Source organism: Carcharodon carcharias, chromosome 12 (genome assembly GCF_017639515.1).
Source record: "Carcharodon carcharias isolate sCarCar2 chromosome 12, sCarCar2.pri, whole genome shotgun sequence".
NCBI lineage: Eukaryota > Metazoa > Chordata > Chondrichthyes > Lamniformes > Lamnidae > Carcharodon > Carcharodon carcharias.
The window spans coordinates 121948510-121971611 of NC_054478.1; the positions used below are offsets into that span (position 1 = coordinate 121948510).

At 41.6% G+C, this 23102-nt stretch overlaps 1 protein-coding gene across 8 annotated transcripts in view; it reads right to left on the reverse strand.

Annotated features, from left to right (window-relative positions):
* pcnt (pericentrin) overlaps nt 1–23102 on the reverse strand; it is a 316492-nt gene that overhangs the window by 63606 nt on the left and 229784 nt on the right. For all 8 annotated transcript variants that reach the window (XM_041200682.1, XM_041200684.1, XM_041200683.1 and 5 more), the window contains 3 exons: nt 17553–17725; nt 15283–15480; nt 5379–5552 (listed from right to left, as the gene is read on the reverse strand). In XM_041200682.1, coding sequence (XP_041056616.1) covers nt 5379–5552; nt 15283–15480; nt 17553–17725 — 545 coding nt within the window. The remainder of the gene's footprint in view (nt 1–5378; nt 5553–15282; nt 15481–17552; nt 17726–23102) is intronic.

The following is a 23102-nucleotide window of genomic DNA, read 5'->3' on the forward strand; positions in this document are numbered from 1 at the left end:
GCAATTTTCCACATTGTCAAGTAGATGCCAGTGTTGGAGAAGTACTGGAACAGATTGATTATGAGCATAGTTAGTTCTCGAGCACAAGTTTGGATATTGTCAGAGCCCAAAGCCTTTGCAGCATCAAGTGCCTTGAGCTATTTCTTGATATCACATGGAGTGAATTAAATTGGATGAAGACTGGCATCTGTGATCCTGGGCACCTCAGGAAGAGGCCCAGATGGTTATCCACTTGGCACTTCTGGTTAGATGGTTGCAAATGCTTCAGCATTGTATTTTGCAGTGAGGTGTTGTGCTCCCACATCATTAAGGATATTTGTGGAGCCTCATCTTCCAGTTAGTTGTTTAATTGTCCATCACCATTCACAGTCAAAATGTACTGGATCATGTTGTCCTGAAAACATGGTCATTGGGAACATCTGATTTGGCATAACATCTGTACAAATACCACACCTCACCCACTACGAAGTGTGTCTATTGTGTCTTTCTTGTTCAAGGGAAGGATGCAAGGAACTACACACATCGTGTGTTGGCTGGGAGAAGGCGAGCTTCTCACAAGATGAAAATGCTTAAGTTAGGAAGTGTTTATAATCGACACCCAATTGCCAAAACATTATGGTATGTTACACTATTGTCACAATGTACATTTTTGATTCTTAGTTTTCCAGAGACTGACTTTTTTTTTTAAAAAAAGAAAAATGACTTCTGATCTTATTGCTGAAATAAACAGTAATAAAGCTACTTAAATGCCTGGATTATAATACTAATTATATAACATAAAACAATTTTAAAAACTATCCTACGATGGCACAGCCTTCTCTCATTTTATCTTGCTTTTCTTCTATTTAATGTTACCTTATTTATAGCTAATACACTTAATCTAATTACTGTGTGCGGAATACAGAACAGTAGGCCATTCAGCTTCTTGAGTCTGCTCTACCGTTCTATAAGATCATTGTTGAATTATGCCTCAACTCCATTTACTTGCCTTTGGCTCCATATCTCTTGAAACCCATATCCTACAAAAATCTACCAATGAGTCCTGAAAATTTCAATTGTATCAGCATTCGTGGTCTTTTGGGGCAAGGAACTCCAGATTTCTACAACTTAAGTGTGGAAGAAATGCTTCCTGATTTCATCCTAAATGGCCTTGATCTAATTTTATTCTTTTGCTTTGTCAATTTAAATATGATTCTGAACCAGTTTCCTACTACCTCCTTTATTTTGATTTGAGGAGGAGCACATGAGTGAAAAAGGAAAGAAAAAATGATCAGATGCAAACCTGGTCCAAAGACCTTGTTTTAAACCAATTGAGTACCCAGAATGTAAGAGTGCCAAAACTTTCCTGGCAGCTTTTTACAGAACCAGAAAGAGCTCATCTTATCCTTTATGGGCCTATTGTGGAGCATTTGGCCTCAACATTGGAAAAATCAAAATCCTGAGGTTACCCTCCCATACAGACGGTGGCCTATTACTTGTAGTCAGAGAGAGAGCTAAATGAAGAAACAAATTATCATTACTCTTCCCAACTGCTACTCACCACACTGCATTCTGCATCATCTAGATCCTTGTAATAGGGACAAAGGGCATCATTGCTGTATGACACTTTGACTCTTGAACCTTTCCATTGCTGCTCTACCCATTCTTCCACAATGTCCTGTTTGTGATTTTTCATTGTACTCATTTCTCATTTTCCCTACTTTGCCCTGATTTCCTTTACTATTAATGATGAGCTGACTGCAGTGAAGCATGCACCACTTCTGTGACATCACAATAGCAAAATGACAGGACAAGCCAGTTTCAACTTTCTTAGGCTAACATAAGAAATTGCCTGTTTGAAAATGATTATAACTATTATAAATAGAAAGAAAGGAAAAAAATGTTTATCAGCCAATACTTAAGATTTCAGGAATGGTAATTTATCATAACAATCAACATTAGATTTGAGTTTCGTGAAAATGCAAGAGCATGAGGGTAAATTTTCTTAGAAGCTCCCCTGTTGCCCCAATGCAATAATTGTTTCTATGTAAACCTTATTTCTATGTAAACAGGATTTCTGCTGAATTGCTGCTGCGTAGCAGGAAATGCCTCAAGGAAACTTACCTCCCTTGTTTTGCATAAGAAGCAGAAGTAGTAGGCCTAACGGCCCTTCAAGCCTGATCCAACATTCAATAAGATCATGGCTGATCTGATCTTGGCCTCAACTCCACTTTCCTGTCTGTTCCCCATAACTCTGGATTCCCCTATAGTTCAAAAATCTGTCTTCCTCAGCCTTGAATATACTTAATGACTCCACCTCAAAAACTCACTGGGAGAGAGGATACCAAGGATTCATGACCCTCAGGAGAGGTAACTCTTCCTCATCACTGTCTTAAAAGGTGCACTCCTTATTCTGAAACCATGTCCCCAGTTCTACATTCCCCCCATGAGGGGAAACATCCTCTGAGCATCTATCTTGTCAAGACCCTTCAGAATCTTACATGTCTCATTCTTCTAAACTCCAATTAGTATAGGTCCAACCTGCTAAATCTTTCCTCTTTTAAGAAAACTCTTTGATCCCAGGAATCAACCCAGTAAGAACTTTCTCCAAATTGCCTCCAATGCCAATTTTTCCCTCCTTTAATAACAGGACCAAAACCGTATGCAGTTTCACTAATGTCCTGTACAGTTGTAGCAAGACTTCTCTACTTGTACACACCATCCCCCTTAAAATAAAGGCCTATAATTCCATTTGACTTCCTAATTACTTGTTATACATGCAAGCTAACACGTTGTTTTCCATTTATAAGGACTCCCAGATCCTTTTGTACCACAGCATTTTGCAATCTCTCTTTAAACATTTTGCATTTCTCGTCTTCCCATCAAAATGGATCCTATCACCTCACATTTCTGACATTAGATGGCATCTGCCAAATCTTTGCCCACTCACTTAACTGATCTTAACCCTTTGCAGATTGTGTCCTCCTCACAACTTGTTTTCCCACCTATGTATCATCTGCAAATTTGGCTACAAAACAGCTGGCCCCTTCATCCAAGTAATTAATTTGGATTGTAAATAGTTGAGACCTTGACATTGATCCCTGTGCTATCTCACTAATTACAGTTTGCAACCTGAAAATGAACCATTGCTCCTGATGCAATTTCCTATTGGTTAGCCAATCTTCTATCCATGCTAATATATGTCACACCCAACATCATAAGCTCTAATCTTCTACAGTAACCTTTTAAGTGGCACCCGATCAAATGTGTTTTGGAAATCCAAATATCTTACATCTACCAGTTCCCCCTTATCCACCCTGCTCGTTACATCCTCAAAGAACTCTAATAAATTTGTCAAACATGATTTCCCTTTCACAAATCCATCTCGATTCTGCTTGATTGTATTATAATTTGCTAAATGTTCTTCTACTTCTTCCTTTATCATAGATATGCAGCATTTTCCCATGACAGATGTTAGCCTAACTGGCCTGTAGTTTCCTGCTTTCTTTTTCCCCACGTTCCTTGAATAGAATTATTACATTTTCGGATTTCCAATTGGCTGAGATCTATCCAGAATCCAGGGAATTTTGGAAGATTACATTAAATGCATCGACTATCTCTGCAGTCACTTACTTTTAAGACCATAGAATGCAGGCCACCAGGTGCAGGGAACTTTAGTCCCATTAGGTTGCCTATTAATTCTTGTTTAGTGATATTGGCTCAGTTGGCAAAATCAACATCTAACTGCAAGAAGCATATCAAAGATTCTGATGAAAGGTCATGACTTGACAGGTTAATGGTTTTTCTCCACAGATGCTGTCAAATCTGAATACTTCCAGGATTTCTGTTTTAATTTCAGATTTCCAGTAAGCGCAATATTTTGCTTTTGCACATGGTTCCAGGTTTGATTCCTTACCTCTTGAATTAACTGGCCTCACCCAGGGCACCAATAGGGACATTAAGAATTGTTTCAAAACTCAGATTAAAGAAGGGATTGGAAAAATAAAATCAGCTAGGATTCCTGCTGTTGATTGCTATTGCCAGTGACCAGTGCTGCGAGTGGCGGATGTGTGAGTGAGGACAGTTTCAAGTTTGGTTGCAATTCTCTACAGTCCAATGAGCCTACTCATGTCTACGTATTCATAAGTGAGGAATTGGCATTTGAGCGATGATCTGGAGCATCATCAGCATCTATAGGTTAACACAGATTAGCCACCTTTTCCCATATTACAAATACAATCTAAAACCAGGAGCTGCAGTATTTTTCATCTGCCACTTGCTGACTTCAACGTGCCTTTTTTTTTTTAAGAACACTTCTAACAACCTATGGAGGCAAACAGTTTCCAGACCAACTTAAATGTATACTGCTGTTGCAAAGCTGCATTTATACGCAGACCTCAAAATCTGCTTAATATTAACCCTTTTCCATTCAAATAAAAAGAACCTTGCAAAAGCTTCAACTTATTACTTTAAATGTTAAATTAGATAAAGTTCTGCAGTCTATTAAAACTGCTGTTACAAATGTGAAGTTTTAAAAAATGGTTATGTTTTAAACTGTCTCTTTTAATACAAGGTAAATGGAGCATATGGCCTCCTGTACGTTCTGGCTGGCGCTAAGTCAATGTGACCTGCTTGCCATGGGGACCAGGGATCCAGGGTCAAGCCCTATTGAAACCTAAGTGCCAGATTTAACACCTGAACATAAAGGGAAACAGTTGGCCTGTCTCTGTGCAGACTTACAGACTCTCAAGCAGTCAAGAATGAATACATGGAGAGAGGGAGAAAGATGCTACTGGGTGAAGATGCAAGAAAGCTATTGGTGCAAGAGCAGAATGCTGGCGAGAATGTATTTTGCTTTTGAAGAGATGGACCTTGTACAGATTGAAAGACAGAGGAGTCACTAGATAGTGCCTTGCTGCAAGCCCAAACAGCTATGCTCTGGAATACTGAGTAAAGGAACTTTTAAAAGGATTCTGGAAGACTTGCCCCAGTGTAACAGGGAGAAGAGAGCTGTTAAAGCTCCGGGAAGGTTTCTGGATTAAAAAAAAAAATCAAGACACAGTTCTGCGGAGTGTGTGGCATTATGTATAAACATGGCATGTGAGAATCAGTCATGTTAAGAACCTACCTGCACTGTAGGTTAGAGTAGTAGCTGCTGCTAAGTGATGCTTCATCAATGTTGATTCTTCTTTATTGGAGTAAAAGTTTTAAGACATGAAACCTTGTCATGTAATCCCTTTAGGTCAATCACTGGGAATTCAAACCTCTTCTAAAAGTTACCAATCTCTACGGGGATCATAAAACTGCCCTAAATTGAGATTTACAACACCATGTGGATTCTTTCAGAAGGAACACTATTGCTACCACTACAGAGACAGCTCATGAAAGTTAGCATTTACCTGATCTTTAAGAATGCGCTCAAAAGTTGCGAGTAGGGAGTTCTCTCCTCCTGTAGCCTGGCTCTGCATGAACGAACGCAATTCAGCCAGGAAAGATTTTTGTTCCTGGTTGAAGACTGCCTGCACAGCCAGTAGCAACTCCCCTCTCCAATCAGTCCTTCTACCTACAGAACCCTGTAAAGGTAAAAAGGATGGGAAGAAGAGTCAAGACTTCTGAAAAGTAAATAATAATTATAATCCCATGTTCAGATCATAATACAGGAGGGTAATTTCATAAATTATGATTTCTGTCAAGTAATTTTATTTACACTATTTTATACTTGAGCATAAAGATCTAGGCCATCACTTTGGTGCAGTGCTGAGGGAGTGCTGCTCTGTCGGAGATGCTTTGGGGCTGCACCGAAAAATCCTTGCAGACCCCAGCGAAGTGCAGCTCTGGCTGGGGAACTCCCATGGGGGTCAGTCTGGGTGTTCACAACAGTTACCCAAAGTTAGAAGAGGTTTTAATTTTTCTAACCTTTTCTGGGTAACCATTGGTATAACCCTGGCGGAACCATCCGAAGTTTGCACTTCTGAGCAACTGCCGTGTAAACCTTTGCCTGGGAAATCCCAAGAGTGATTCCCCATCGCATCTTTGGGGTGCGCTCAAATCCGACGCTGGGGAGTTTGTAAGTTATGGCCCGTCATCTTTCAGATGAGACGTTAAACTGAGGCCCCACTTGCTCTCTCAGATGGCTGTAAATGATCCCATGACATTATTTTGAGACATTGTTTTGAAGAAATGCAGGGCTGTTATTCCTGGTGTCCTGGCCAATACTTATCTTACAATTAACAGTATAAAAACATGCTACCTGGTCATTATCACATTGGGATATGGGAGCTTGTTGTGTGTCAATTGGCAGCATGCTTTCTACTTTACAACAATGGTTACACCTCAATTAGTACTTCATTGGCTATAAAAGCGCATTAAAATATTCTTAGGTAATGAAAAAGGCTATACAAATGCAAGATTTTCATTTCTTTCTCCATTTTAACTATTGTATCAAGTTTGACAAGAAGCTAATACTGGAATGCAAATACAGTACAGTAAAAATGATCTCTGCACTGTTGTTATGGATAACTAAATGTTTATGTTATTTCCTTCATTCCAATACACTCATTACAGTACAGTATAAAAAATCGTTAAAAAGGCTCAATCATCACTGAATTACCTGGAAAAACTCAGCAGGTCTGGCAGCATTGGCAGAGAAGAAAAGAGTTGATGTTTCGAGTCCTCATGACCCTTCGACAGAACTATTGTTTTTATCAATCATCACTGATTTGGTTGCCTTTGACCTGTTGGTGCATTTCTCTCCTCCAATCCCACTGTCCAGGGTCTCAAACATTTCAATCATGTTAAACAGTGATTTATTTGTCGAAGGGTCATGAGGACTCGAAACGTCAACTCTTTTCTTCTCCGCCGATGCTGCCAGACCTGCTGAGTTTTTCCAGGTAATTCTGTTTTTGTTTTGGATTTCCAGCATCCGCAGTTTTTCTGTTTTTATCAATCACTACTGATTTGGTTGCCTTTGACCTGTTGGTGCATTTCTCTCCTCCCATCCCACTGTCCAGGGTCTCAAACATTTCAATCAGGTTAAACAGTGATTTATTTGTACTTCACAGAATCCTAGAGCTGTTACAGCACAGGAGGAAGTCAATCTGCCCATTGTGTCTGCACCAGTTCTCAGAATGAGTGATTCACCTAGTGCCATTCCCTCAGCTTCTCCCCCATAACCCTGCATATTCTTCCTTTACAGATAATAGTCTATTTCCCCTTTGAATGCTTCAGTTGAACCTTCCTCCACTCTCAGGCAGTACATTCCAGACATTAGCCATTCACTGTGTGAAAAAGATTTTCCTTGTTGCACTTTTGCTTCCACTAATTATTTTAAATCTGTGCCCTCTTGTTCTTGATCCTTTCACGAGTAGGAACAATTCCTCATCTACTCTGTCCAGACTCCTCATGATTTTGAATACCTCCATCAGATCTCATCTCTGCCTTCTTTTCTCCAAGGAAAAGTCCCAACTTCTCCAATTTATCTTCACAACTGAAATTCCTCATCCCCTGAACCATTCTTGTGAATCTTTTCTGTACTTCCTCTCATGTCTTCACATCGTTCCTAAAGTGTATTCACTGCTAATGATGTAGTCATTTCTACATTGGCACAAGCAAACACTGATTGGGTGATTGGCTTCCAGAACACTTCTGTTGAGTCCACAAGCTTGACCCTCTGGTCGCTTGTCATTTTAATTCTCCACCGAATTCCCACCCAGACATCTCTGTCCTTGGCCTCCTATAGTTTTCCAATGAAGCTCAATGCAAACTTGATGAACAATGCCTCTTTCAATTAGGCACTTTACAACTTTGCGGGTTCAAGTTCATCAAATTCAGATCACAACCAACGTTCCCAAGTTTTCTGATAGCAGTCACTGGTAATGATCTGTTGTTGCCATTTGAGATTAACTCTTAATTCCCCACTCATGTAACCTAGTAAGCCATTCAGTTGCATCATACCACCACAGAAAAATCAAATAAGAGAAAAACCAGACAGATCATCTGGTATCGACTTGGATACTGGAAATGACAAAGGCACACCTTGCCCTGTCAACACTAAAAGTTCTCCTCACTAACTTGTGTCAAAGTTGGGATAGATGCCCCACAGGTGAATCAAGGAACAGTCTGACATTGGCATACTTGCCAAATCATACTTTGAAGCAAATGTCCCAGACTCCTCCATCACCAGAGGTAATAGACCCACCAGAGCTAGCGGGTGGCGCCATGGTATACAGTTGGGAGTGGCCCCAACAGTCCTCAACATTGAGTCTTGATCCCATTAAGTCTCAAGGCATCAGGACGAACATGGTCAAGAAAAACTCTTGCTGATTACCAACTAATGCCTTCCCTCAACTGATGAATCAGTATGTCTCCATACCGAACACTATTTGGAAGAAACACTGAAGGTGGCAAGAGCACAGATTGTACTCTGGATTGGGGACTTTTAAAAAAAATTCATTTACAGGATGTGGGCTGCGCTGGCTGGGCCAACATTTATTGTCCATCCCTAGCTGCCCTTGAGAAGTTGGTGGTGAGCTGTCTTCTCGAACCACTGCAGTTCATCTGGTGTAGGTACACCTGCAGTGCTGTTAGGAAGGGAGTTCCAGGATTTTGACCTAGCGACAGTGAAGGAACGATGATACATTTCCAAGTCAGGATGGCAAGTGACTTGGAGGGGAACTTCCAGGTGGTGGTGTTCCCATCTATCTGCTGCCCTTGTCCTTCCAGATGGTAGTGGCTGTGGGTTTGGAAGGTGCTGTCTAAGGAGCCTTGGCTAATTTCTGCAGTGCATTTTGTAGATGGTACACACTGCTGCTACTGTGCTTCAGTGGATGTGGTGCCAATTAAGTGGGCTGCTTTGTTCTGGATGGTGTCAAGCTTCGAGTGTTGTGGGAGCTGTACTCATCCAGGCAAGTGGGGAGTATTCCATCACACTCCTGACTTGTGCCTTGTAGATAGTGGACAGGCTTTGGGGAGTCAGGAGGTGAGTTACTCGTCGCATGATTCCTAGCCTCTGACCTGCTCTTGTAGCACAGTATCAACGTTCAAATCCAAGGACAGTGGCATCACTACTGATCGAGCCCGAAAGGGTTTATCTGCTAGGCTGGGCCTGTGGCAGGTGGCTAGGGAAGAAACAAGAGGGGAAAACCAACTTGATCATGCCCTCGCCCATCTACCTGTTGCAGATGCAACTGTCCATAACAGTATAGCTAGGAGTGACTACTGCACAGTCCTTGTGGAGGTGAAGTCCTGTCGTCACTTTAAGCATACCCTCCATCACAGTGGGACTACCACCATGCTACATGGGATAGATTCAGAACTGATCTAGCAACTCAAGATTGGACATCCTTGAGGCACTGTGGGTTATCAGCAGCAGCATTGTATTCAGCCACTATCTGTAACCTCGTGGCCAGTCGTACCCCTCACTCTAACACTGCCATCAAGCCAAGGGGTCTAACCATGGTTCAATGAAAGTGAAGAAGAGCATGCCAGGAGCAGTACCAAGGTTGCCCAAAAATAAGGTGCCACCTGGTGAAGCTACAAGAAAGGACTATATGCATGATAAACAGTGAAAGCAGCAGAGCTAACAAATCCCACAACCAACAGATCAAATCAAACCTTAGCAGTACTGCCAGATCCAATCGTGAATGGTGGCGGACAGTCGAACAGCTAAGAGGAGGAGGAGGCAGCTCCAAAAACATCCCAACTCCCAATCATGGGGCAGCCAAGCACATCAGTGCAAAAGGGTGAAGCATTTGCAACCATCTTCAGCCAGAAGTGCCGAGTGGGCAATCCATCTTGGCCTCTTCCTGAGATTTTCAACAAAACAAGTGCCGGTCTTCAGCCAATTAAATTCATTCCATATGCTATCAAGAAACAGTTGAAGACACTACATAGAGCCAACAGGATAGGCCTTGACAACATTCCAGCAATAATATTGAAGACTTGTGCCCCAGAACTAGCTGTGCCCCTAGCCAAGCTGTTCTGGTACAGAACACAAGAAACAGGAGCAAGAGTAGACCACATAGCCCATCAAGCCTGCGCCACCATTCAATACGATCATTGCTGATCTTGGACTTCAACTCCATTTTCCCACCTGTGCTCCATATCCCTCAATTCCCTGAGACACCAAAAATCTGTCTATCCCAGCCTTAAAAGTATTCAATGATGGAGCATATACAACCCTCTTGGATAAAGAATTCCAAAGATTGACAACTTTTTGAGTGAAATAATTTCTCCTCATTTCAGTCCTAAACGATTGACTCTTATCCTGAGATTGTGGCTCAGTGTTTCAGATTCCCTGACCAGTGGAAACTATTTCTCAGCATCCACCTTAAGAAGCCCCTTCGTAATTCCGTAGGTTTCAATAAGATCGCCTCTCATTCTTCTAAACTCCAGGGAACATAAGCCCAATTTATTCAGCCCCTCATCATTGGTCCCTCATCCGAGACCAATTTTACTGAGCCTTGGCCATACCACCGCCAATGCAAGCATATCCTTTCTTAAATGTGGAGACCAAAACTGCACACACTACTCCAGATGCAATCTCACCAAAACCCTGTACAACTGTAAAAAGACTTCTTTATTCTTGTACTCCAATCACCTTGCAATAAAGACCAACATGCCATTTGTCTTCCTACTTACTTGTTGTACCTGCATGCTAACTTTCTGCTTTCCTTGTTCCAGCATACCCAGGTCTCTTTAAACATCACCACTTACAAGTTTCTTACATTTTAAAAAATATTCTGCTTTTTTCTTATAAGCAAAATGAATAACTTCACATTTCCCTATATTGTATTCCATCTGCCATCTTGTTGCCCACTCACCTAACCTGTCTATATCTCTTGCGACCTGTGTTCTCCCTACAACTTACCTTTCTATCTAGCTTAGTATCATCAGCAAACTCAGATACAATAGTCTCTATCTCTTCATCTAAGTAGATTGTAAATAGCTGAGGTCCCAGCACTGATCCTTACAGCACTCCACTATTCACTGCCTGCCAACTTGAAAAAGATCCATTTATGTTCATTCTTGGTTTTATATTCATCAACCAAACCTCTATCCATGATAATTTTTTAACCCCCAACTCCATGAGTCCTTATTTTGCCTATTAACCTTATGCGCAGCAACTTATCAAATGCCTTTTTGAAATCCAGGTATACAACATTTACTGGTTCCCCTTTATCTACCCTACTAGTTACATTCTCAAAAAACTTTAATAAATTTGTCAAACACTATTTCCCTTTATTCTAATCATATTTTGCTTTTTTAAGTACATTGTTAAGATTTCCTTAATAATAGATTCCTGCATTTTCCCAACAACTGATGTCAGGCTCACTGGCCTGTAGTTCAGTGCTTTCTCTCTTCTTCCTTTTTTGAAAGGTTGTGTAATATTGCCAACTTTCAATCTCATGGGACCATTCCCAAATCTAAAGAATTATGTAAAATCATAGCTAGCACATTCACTATCTCTGCAGCTCTCTGTTTTAAGACCCTGGGGTGTGAGTCAGCAGGTCCCAGGGATTTGTCAGATTTGAGTCCCTTAAGTCACCAATATTTTTTTTCTGCTGTTTTTAATTTCCCTAATTTCTTCTTTTTTTTTAGCCCCAAGGTTATTATCTATTTCTGGTATGAAACTTGTGTCTTCTCCTGTATGCAAAATATTTGTTCAATGCCTCTTCCATTTCCTCGTTTCCCATAATAATTTCTCCCGTCTCTGCTTCCAAGGGACCAAACATCTACTTTAGCTATTCTTTCTTTTTATATACTTATAAAAGCTACGACACTGGTATCTATCTGACAATGTAGAAAACTTCTCACATATATACTGTCTATAAAAAGCAGGAAATTCAATCGAGCCAAATGCCGGCCCATCAATCATCAGCAATGTGATGGATGGTGTCATTGGCAGTGCTATCAAGCAGCACTTACTTACCAATAACCTTCTCATTTATGTTCAGTTTGGGTTCTGCCAGGACGACTTGGCTCCTGACATTATTACAGCCTTCGTCTAAACATGGGCAAAAGAGCTGAATTCAAGAGGTGAAATGAGAGTGACTGCCCTTGACATCAAGGTACCACTTGACTAAGTGTGGCATCAAGGAGCCCTACAAAATTGACATCACTGGGAATCAGGAGAAAACTCTCCATTGGTTGGAGTCATTCCTAAAAGTAAGATTGCTGTAGCTGTTGGAGGCCAAACATCTTAGCCCCAGCACATCACCACAGGAGTTCCTTAGGGGAGTGGCTTCGGCCCAACCAACTTCAGTAGCTTCATCAATGACCTTGACCTTTTCTCCATCATTAGATTAAAAGTAGGCTTGTTTGCTGATGATTGCACAATGTTTAGTATTGTTCATAACTCTTCACGTACTGAATAAGTCTGTGCCCCCACGCAACAAGGCCTGAACAACATTCAGGCTAGGCCTGATAAGTGGCAACTAATATTCATGTTACACAAGTGAGAGGAACTGACCATCTCTAACAAGTGAGAATCTGACCACCTCCCCTAAACATTCAATGGCATTACCATCACTGAATCCCCACCATCAACATCTAATAGGTTACGATTAACCAGAAACTGAATTGGTCCAACAATATAAATACTGTGTCTACAAGAGCAAGTCATAAGCTGGGAATCCTCCAGTGAGTAACTCACCTACTGATTCACCAAATCCTATTCACTATGTACAAGGTTCAAGTCAGGAGTGTGATGGGGTATCCCTGCTTGCATGGATGAGTGCAATTCCAACAACACTCAAGAAGCTTGACACCATCCAGGACAATGCAGCCCCCTTAATTGGCACCAGATCGCCCATCTTAAATTCACTCTCTCCACCGCACAGAATGCAAAATTTCCAAAACGCACAGCAGCAGCTCACCAAGCTTCATTTGATACCATCTTCCAAATCTATGACCCTTGCACCTTGAAGCACAAAAGGAGCAGAAGTATAGGAGCACCATCACTTCTAAGTTCCTCTCCAAGTTACATGCCATCCTGACTTGTAACTAGATCACATTTTCTTCACTGTCGCTGGGTAAAAAACCTGGAACACCCTTCCTAATAGTGCTGTGGGTATGCCTATACCATATGGACTGCAGTGGTTTAAGAAGGTGACTCATCACCTTCTCAATGTCAATTAGGGAAGGGCAACAAATGCTGGTCTTGCCAGCAACACCCATGTACAAATTGCAAAAAAATTTCACCTCCACTAGTTTTTTGTCTTGTCACTACTACCTTTTGTCATTTAATCACTCTTGCCTTGTACCCTAGCATAGACCTTCCCCACACCAGTACTTCTTGCCTCTATACATGCTTGTAACATTTTTCCAGTTCTGATGAAAATTCATCAACCTGAAATGTTAACTTTGTCTCTCCACAGATGGTGCCTGGCCTGAGCAGTTCCAGCATTCTCGATTTTTATTACTGATTTGTTTACTAGGTAATCTTCACACCCAGATAAAGAGGCCTCAAGTTCTTCTTTTACTCTTTCATGGTATGTCGGCAGTGAAGTGAATAAATTCCAACTAATTTTATTTAATTCATTTAGCAGGGACAGAAATCATCGGAGAAGATGGAAAGAGGATAAGTGCAGGGAGATTTAACTCTAAGTGGGCCTGACTGCAGTACGATGTGCAAATAACGTTCAGTAATTGGATAACTTGCAGTAATCAGCCACTTCCAACAAATCATATCTACAAAATAGATTAATGCATTGAAGCCCTCTCTGTCGACATATCTATGAATTACTATGGAGAAGCAAAGTTATGAATCTGAGAAAGTCAGACTTTTGAGTACATCTGCACATTATGTCACAACTGGCATGGGTGTAGGCATTATTTCTCCGAAATGACGAGGCTGAGAGACGTTGAGAGCAGAACTGAGCAGACTAGGAGATCAGAGTATGTGGAAGGAAAGGAGCGACAAAAAAAATTGTACGATGGCAAGGAGTGGGGTGTGAGGGAGAGGGTGTGCGCTAGTCTCCAAATAAACATTTAACTTCAATCAATAACTTAAACTAAATGATTAATTAGCTTAAAATGAAAAGTAAACTAATTTGATCAAATACACAAACTTTAATGTATCATTTTGCAAATTGCCACATTGTGTTTAATTAATCAGATCTAATTTTAAAATTAACAAAAGGGGGATTTTCATTAAATTAATTTTAATTAATAAAGTAGAGGAACTGCTTAAAAAAAGAGCAGAATAGAGCTAGATCAATTGTAAATTTTAATTCTGTTTACAGTTTTTCCTTAACCAAAGGGGTATGGGACAAAGATGGGAGTTAGACCGCAGATCAATCATGATCACATTGAATGGTGGAACAGGTTCAAGGGGTTGAATGGCCTACTGCTGTTCTTATGTACCTACATTTTTGACACTGCCCTTCTAGTGCAGAGCATTATTCAATTTCATTCATGCAAAATTTGTTGAATAAATAGGAAAACTGTTGGATGTTTAAGACCCTAACATTCAAATAGGGAGGCATGCAATGCCACCCAATTCATCTTACATGGATGTACATTTTGACGCAAGTGGAAGCCAAGTCATAACATGCAATATCTGACAAACTGCAAGTGCTACAAACAAAGCTAACAGATGGGAGGCAGTGTTGCACATGTTGGCTGAAAGGGATGCAGAGTAAGATGGGTAGAATTGAACTCATTTTGAGGAACCTAACTACGATCATATGAAAGGGAAAAAGCAACATGTGACATTCCTTTAAGAACCCTGTACCACTGCACAAATGTTTTGTTACCCTAAGACACCAAAAATTCCTCTTTTCCATCTGAGTTCAATCCTCATCACGTTAAACTGTGAAAATGAATTCAATAAATCTAGTAATTTCAGCTAGCACCAGAAAATTATCATAGATGTTGCCTGATTGACATCGACATTAGTTCAGGATGTTCTGCCACTCCTACCTAGTCTAGCCTACATTATATGGTTGACTCTACATGTCCTCAGCACTATAAATATAAAGCCACCTACATCCCAAGAAAGTTAATAGCACAGTCTGGACATTAGAATAAAAAACACCAATTATAAGCCATGCAGATGTCAAAAAGAACAGAATAACTCTGCTCACCTAACTTCCAGAAGTAGCACTGAGGAATACAACTGCTTTATATAAGAAAAATTCCTCTGAATATACTCTTTGCACTTGCTAAAATAATATTTATAACCTCACCCTTTTAACTTGTACAGTATTTTGTATGCGATGGGGAGGAGAAGCGGAGGTGCTATGCACACCTTGGTCATCTAAGGTGCAGGCACACCTCTTCACAATCGTCCTGCAAACTTACCTCATCATCCTTGTCTGTTGCTTTGGAAAGCAGGTCCTTTAATAGCTGAATTGTGTCAAGCAGTGCCTTTTTCTCTCGCTGCCATTCTTCCATAGTTTTGCTCAAGACAGAAACAGGTTCAGATTCAGGATGAAGAAAAGGCCTTTCTGACAGCGCTAATACCTGACAGCCTTCTTCATGCACTCTCTTCAGTAGTGCCTGATGGGGGAAGAAATGGAGCAGACATCAACCTCAATCGTTACAACATTCTGAACTACAATGTTGGAAGCAACCTTCAAATGCAACATTTGACATTATAATAAATTATTGGACGAAACTGTATTATTCAAAATGGTAGTATAAGACATGGTTAATTTAAATGATAAAATCCTAAGAGACAAAGTACAAAGAACAAAGAAAAGTACAGCACAGGAAGAGGCCCTTTGGCCCTCCAAGCCTGCGCCGATCATATGCCTGTCAAACTAAAACATTTTGCACTTCTTGGGTCCGTATCCCTCTAATCCCATCCTATTCATGTATTTGTCAAGCTGCCTCTTAAAACACCACCATCGTACCTGCTTCCACCACCTCCTCTATCAAGTAGGTCAAGATTACATCAAGGGCAGTAGAGGTGACCTAATATTTCTGGTGATAATCATTTCTATAACCAGGATGTGTATTCTTTGACCTGTATAAAAACTGGCTTGGCGTCTTATAATTCAGTTTGGATCAGTAAGGTTTCAATATTTGTCATGATATCAATGTTAAATGTCTAAAAAGACTTCTGTTAAGCAAATACACTTTTCCAGCAGACTTGCCAGAAGCCTTTTATTGCAGGGGTATACAAATATAACCTGTGGGAACATTGATAATAAAAAAAGTACTTCTTGGCAAAATTCAGTAAACCTTAAACATTCAACTTGTTCTCAAAACTTCATTCTATTTGTGTGCAGACTTCTAATGGTCCAAATTTATCAGAATGAACTATAGCCAGATGCACTATTTCTCCATCAGATGTTGTGTATATAGGCTTTTAAAAGAAAGTACCATATAATAGGCTTGTTAGCAATGGTGAAGCACATGGGATTAAACCGACAGTGGCAGCATGGATTCAAAATTGGCTAAGAGACAGAAAGCAGGGAATGATGGTGAATGGTTGTTTCACAGACTGGAAGGAGTTGCAGAAGTTCCCAAGGAGTCAGTATTAGGAGCTCTGCTCTTTTTGATTCATATTAATGACTTCGACTTGGGTATAGAGGCCATAGTTTCAAAGTTTGCAGATGACTCTTAAGCCCAGAAATGTAATTAACAGTGAGGAGGCTGGAAGCAGAATTTTTATTTGTTTGGCTAGGGAAATAGTTCAACATTGAGGTTAACAATTTATTCAATGGCAGATTTCAGGAGCACAGACTGTTAAAATGGACAACACTTTGAAATGATGCATTTTTGAAGAAACAACAGGGCAAAGCAATATAAACTAATACAATTTTGATGAGGGTGCAGGAGCAGAGACCGGGGATAAATGTACAGAAAAATCTGTGAAGTTGAAGAACAAATTGAGAAAGATGCTAAAAATGTTTTAAGGGATGCTTGGTTTTATAAACAGAGGCATCGAGTAGCAGGAAATAATGCAAAACCTTTATTAAAGGCTCATTGGGCCAAATGGCCACCTGTTGTTATATCATTCTATGGTTTCTGCCAAAACATCAGGTGCAGAAATATGCGCACATCACATGCGTGACATCAGCTGGGCCCATGCAATACAAAATTTACAAATCTCAATTTGATTTTTGGTGAGCATATGGGAAATGTCGGAGGTTTTCTTCTGAATTATAGAAGCAAGTCAGTTTTTTCAACCAATTCACCACCCCTGGAAAAATTTAAAAATGAATAAAAAGTTGAAGAATTGATTAAAACAAACTAAAATTTTAAGCACTTTTAAGTATTGTTTCTGACGGTGAGGATTTTTTTGGGGTTGAAATTCTTCCCTTTTTGGGTACCTAATTTCCGAAGTATAAGACAAATTGAAAAGATGTTCTTAAGGTGACTGTGTTAGGAGGAAGGGAATGAGGTGAGAAGTGTTCAATGCAGACAAGCAAAGGAACCAAAAAATTCAATCAGTGAGAGCTGTCTTGGTATGATTGAGAAGGAAAAAAAATCACACCAACATTAAAAATACTTTTAGTGGAGTGCATTATTAATTTCTAATAAATTTTAGATGACAACATATCTGCATATTTTAGCACTTGAACACTTGAATTCCCACAGTTGTAAAGGTGAATCAAACAGACCTGTAGCTGTTGAGAACACACTTCCTCCGCAGACAGTTTGTGCTCCCTTGGATGACTGTCCACATCAACCAATGCCATTCCACGATGTCGCAGATACTCCATAAAACTATTGTCCAGTCGTTCTGTTGTTTCAAGCTCCTGATTTAGTTTTGCTCCAAGATCCAAACTTGCATCTGTAGGAGGAAATTAGAGATGCTTTTATCATTGTTCATATCAAGACTATAACTGTATTTATTTCTCAGCTACCCAATTCTTATTGGGGGTAATGAAAGGACATTTGCCAGCAAAGAATTAAAACAGTTGACCCTTTTTAAAAATTCATTCATGGGCTTCTCTGCCTGGGCCAGCATTTATTGCCCATCCCTAGCTGCCCTTGAGAAAGATGGTAGTGAGCTGCCTTCTTGAACCACTGTAGTCCATGTGGTGTAGGTACACCCACTGTGCTGTTAGGAAGTGAGTTCCAGGATTTTGACCCAGCGACAGTGAAGGAATGGCGATATATTTCCAAGTCAGGGTGGTGCGTGTGGCTTGGAGGGGAACTTCCACGTGGTGGTGTTCCTGTGTGTCTGCTGCCCTTGTGCTTCTAGATGGTAGTGGTCATTGGTTTGGATGGACTACATAATATTTAAAACAAAAACAAATACCTGGAAAAGCTCAGCAGGTCTGGCAGCATCAGTGGAGAAGAACAAAGTTGACGTTTCGAGTCCTCATGACCCTTCAACAGAACTAAGTAAAAATAGGAGAGGGGTGAAATATAAGCTGGTTTAAGGTGGGGGGTTGGGGAGAGAAGTGGGGGGGCGGGGGGGGCGTGGCTGTAGGGACAAGCAAGCATTGATAGGAGCAGATAACCAAAAGATGTCACAGACAAAAGAGCAAAGAGGTGTTGAAGGTGGTGATATTATCTAAAAGAATGTGCGAATTAAGAATGGATAGCAGGACACGCAAGGTACAGATAGCTCTAGTGGGGGTGAAATAAGACTAAAAGGGCATAAAAGGTATAGATTTTAAAATAATGGAAATAAGTGGGAAAAGAAAAATCTATATAAATTATTGGAAAAAGCAAAAGGGAGGGGGAAGAAATGGAAAGGGGGTGGGGATGGAGGAGGGAGTTCAAGATCTAAAGTTGTTGAACTCAATATTCAGTCCAGAAGGCTGTAAATTGCCTAGTCGGAAGATGAGGTGCTGTTCGTCCAATTTGCATTGAGCTTCACTGGAACAATGCAGCAAGCCAAGGACAGACATGTGGGCAAGAGAGCAGGGTGGAGTGTTAAAATGGCAAGCGACAGGGAGGTCTGGGGGTCATTCATGTGGACTAACCAAAGGTGTTCTGCAAAGCGGTCGCCCGGTCTGCGTTTGGTCTCTCCAATGTAGAGAAAACCGCATTGGGAGCAATGAATGCAGTAGACTAAGTTGAGGGAAGTACAGGTGAAATGCTGCTTCACTTGAAAGGAGTGTTTGGGCCCTTGGACAGTGAGGAGAGAGGAAGTGAAGGGGCAGATGTTGCATATTTTGCGTAAGCATGGGGAGGTGCCGTGGGTGGGGGTTGAGGAGTAGGGGGTGATGGAGTGGACCAGGGTGTCACGGAGGGAACGTTCCCTATGGAATGCTACCGGGGGGGTGAAGGGAAGAAGTGTTTGGTGGTGGCATCATGCTGGAAATGGCGGAGGATGATCCTTTGAATGCGGAGGCTGGTGGGGTGATAAGTGAGGACAAGGGTGCCCTATCATGTTTCTGGGAGGGAGGAGGAGGCATGAGGGCGGATGCGCGGGAGATGGGCTGGACACGATTGGGTAGAACTACTACCATGGGTGGAAAACCTCGGTTAAGGAAGAAGGAGGACAAGTCAGAGGAACTGTTTTTGAAGGTAGCATCATCAGAACAGATGCGACGGAGGCGAAGGAACCGAGAGAATAGGATAGAGTCCTGATAAGAAGCGGGGTATGAGGAGCTGTAGAGGAGGTACCTGTGGGAGTCGGTAGGCTTGTAATGGATATTGGTGGACAGTCTATCACCAGAAATTAAGACAGAGAGGTCAAGGAAGGGAAGGGAAGTGTCAGAGATGGACCATGTGAAAATGATGGAGGGGTCGAGATTGAAAGCAAAATTAATAAATTTTTCCAGGTCCCAACGAGAGCATGAAGCAGCACCGAAGTAATCATCGATGTACCGGAGAAAGAGTTTTGTGAGGGGGCTGGAGTAGGACTGGAACAAGGAATGTTCCACATACCCCATAAAGAGATAGGCATAGCTGGGGCCCATGCAGTTACCCATAGCCACACCTTTTACTTGGAGGAAGTGAGAGGAGTTGAAGGAGAAATTGTTCAGTGTGAGAACAAGTTTAGCCAGACGGAGGAGAGTAGTGGTCGATGGGGATTGTTCAGGCCTCTGTTCGAAGAAGAAGCTGAGAGCCTTCAGACCATCCTGGTGGGGGATGGAGGTGTAGAGGGATTGGACATCCATGGTGAAGAGGCGGCGCTTGGGGCCAGGGAACTGGAAATTGTTGATGTAACGTAAGGTGTCAGAGGAATCACGGATGTAGGTGGGAAGGGACTGGAAAGGGGAGAGAGAAGGGAGTCCAGGTAACGAGAAATGAGTTCTGAGGGGCAGGAAAAGGCTGACACGATCGGTCTGCCGGGACAGTCCGGTTTGTGGATTTTGGGTAGGAGGTAGAAGCGGGCCGTCCGAGGTTGAGCGACTATCAGGTTGGAAGCTGTGGGAGGAAGATCTCCAGAGGAGATGAGGTCAGTGACAGTCCTGGAAACAATGGCTTGATGATCAGTGGTGGGGTCATGTTCCGGGAGAGGTAGGAGGAAGTGTCTGCGAGTTGATGCTCAGCCTCCGCGAGGTAGAGGTCAGGGCGCCAGACAACAACAACACCACCCTTATCAGCAGGTTTGATGACAATGTTAGGGTTGGACATAATATTTAAGGTTAAAGAAAGCAGCTTGGAATCCAAAATTAGTCCAAATTATACCAATTAATTAGTCAAAAACCAATAGATTACAACCATGATGCCATCTGCCAAATTCTGTCAATTGCAGATAGAAACCCAATCAACCTGACTTTTTCCCCACTGAAATTCAGAACATATTTTGGGCAGGAGTTAAAGTTTCTTATTCTTGCCAGAAGAGAATGCATTTGCTCAATGTTCAAAGAGTATCTTGAAGAACAAAACAGATCAAAGGGAAGACTGTGTTCAAAAGCTGTAAGGAGTCAGATAAGTCATGAAGAAAACAGCAAGTTGCCAAGTGTCATCTGCATCTTGTTTTTATGTTTTTGCTTTCACACATAGCTGTCCTTTATTCTGCCATTAACACTTTAGACCAATGCCTTTGTTTCTTTACAATAACCATTACCACTCCCTTTGTCTTTTGTTCCATAACATCTTTGTAATTTAATCTCTGCCACCCTGACCTATCCCTGACCATCCTTTTTATTCTACCTACCCTCCTCCTCTTCCAGCAGCATAAAACCCATCACATTTCTACCTCTTTTCAGTTCCAAAGAATCATATTTGACTCTAAATGAAAACTGTGTTTCTCTCTCCATAGATGCTGCCAGACCTGATGAGTTTTCCAGGATTTTGTTTATTTCAGAATTCCAGCATCCGCAGTATTTTGCTTTTATTTTAGCATTTAATTAACTGCCACTTTTCTCCCAGAAATGAAACCTTGAAGTTCTGCTCTTCTCTCTGACAGGCTTTCTGTTCACCTCTTTCACCACGTTCACCCTTCATCGCTCCTTTCTGGTGTTTGATAAGGTGTTTACCAAAACTTGCTTTCACAGCCACATCTCCTTCATCATTGTCTGTCTCCAGCTCAGACTTACTCCACATGGGTTCCCACAAGTTCCATTCTTCATTTTTCGAATCCACCCAGGATTACAGACACTTTCAAGACACACAGCGTTCCTCAGACTACTGTTTTTACAGGCACCCTGAGATCCACACCCAGTGCCATAGGTACACTCTCAACTTCTCTCTCTAGCAGCAACTGTTCACGCTATCTGTCACACAAAGCTGTCCATGCGCCCAGTTTAATTTCATTTTTATCTCATTTGATGCCTTAACAAAAAGCATTTTCTCTTCCTTTCAGGTGTTAATGAATGCAAACTCCAACAATTTATGGGTACAGACACCCCTCCATTCCCTCTGACCCCATCCACTGTTCTAACCCCACCTCTTGCCATGTATTTACTATACCATCTGACCTTCCTCTCGCTGACGCTGAACGATCGTGCATAGCAAAGGACTCAGTTTAATTCCCTAATCTCAATTAATTTCATGATCGGCAATATGTTGAACTCTTGTTCCAACGCCTTCGGTTCCATGTTCACTTCTTTGGGCACGTCCGACCAGCAGACCCTTTCACCATCCCAGTATTCCCCCTCCAACTGGATCCCTCGCGATCTTTTCATTGAGAACTGTCAGAGTGACATCGGCCACCTTCATTTTTCTGCTTCCCCTCACACATTCTAACCAGTCTCCCTCTGAACTTGTTCAGGTTCTCTCAGATCTAACCCTGAGTGTTATGAAACTTGCTGACTAGGCCATCCCTTGTTGGATGGACCCTCTACATATTGAGCTAAAAAGTTCTCCTGCACACATTTCAAGAAATCCACTCCATCCAAGCCGTTAACACTATGTCTATCCCAATTAACATTGGGAAAGTTGAAATTACCTAATATAATTACCCTTTTGTTATTGTTTTTACACACCTCTGCAATTGTACACATATTTGTTCCTTAATTTCCCACTGACCACCTGGGGGGTCTATAATAAACACCTAATAATGTGGCTGCTCCTTTTTTTATTCCTAAACTCTATCCACAAAGCTTCATTCGATGCCCCCTCCAAGATATCATCTCTCTTTACTGCAGTAACTGACTCCTTAACTAATAACGCAATGCCTCCTCCTCTTTTACCCCCTCCCGTCTCACCTGAAGATTCTGTATCCCGGAGTGTTGAGCAGCCAATCCTGCACCTCCCTCAACCACGTCTCAGTGACGGCTACTATATCACAATTCCATGTGTCAATCCTCACCCTTAAATCATCTGTTTTGCCTGTAATACTCCTGGCATTAAAGTAGAGGCCATTCAGCCTTGCCTTACTCCCCTGAAACTTAATGCAGCTGTACTCCCTCCGACTTGATTGTTTTACTGTATTATGATGTGTCCCTATTCTGCTAACATTCTGTGTCCCCTCCCCCTGCCGAATTAGTTTAAACTCCTCCCAACAGCACTAGCAAACCCACCCACAAGGATGTTAGTCCCACTCTGGTTCAGATGTAGACCATCCCGCTTGTACAGGTCCCGCCTTCCCCAGAAACGGTCCCATTGATCCAGGAATCTAAAACCCTCCCTCCTGCACCAACTCTTAAGCCACGTATTCAGCTGCACTATTCTCCTATTTCTGAGCTCACTAGCACGTGGCACTGGGAGTAATCCAGAGATTACAACCCAAGAGGTCTTGTTTTTTAGTCTACTGCCTAACTCCCTGAATTCTTGATGCAAGACCTCATCCCACTTTCTACCTATGTCATTGGTATCAA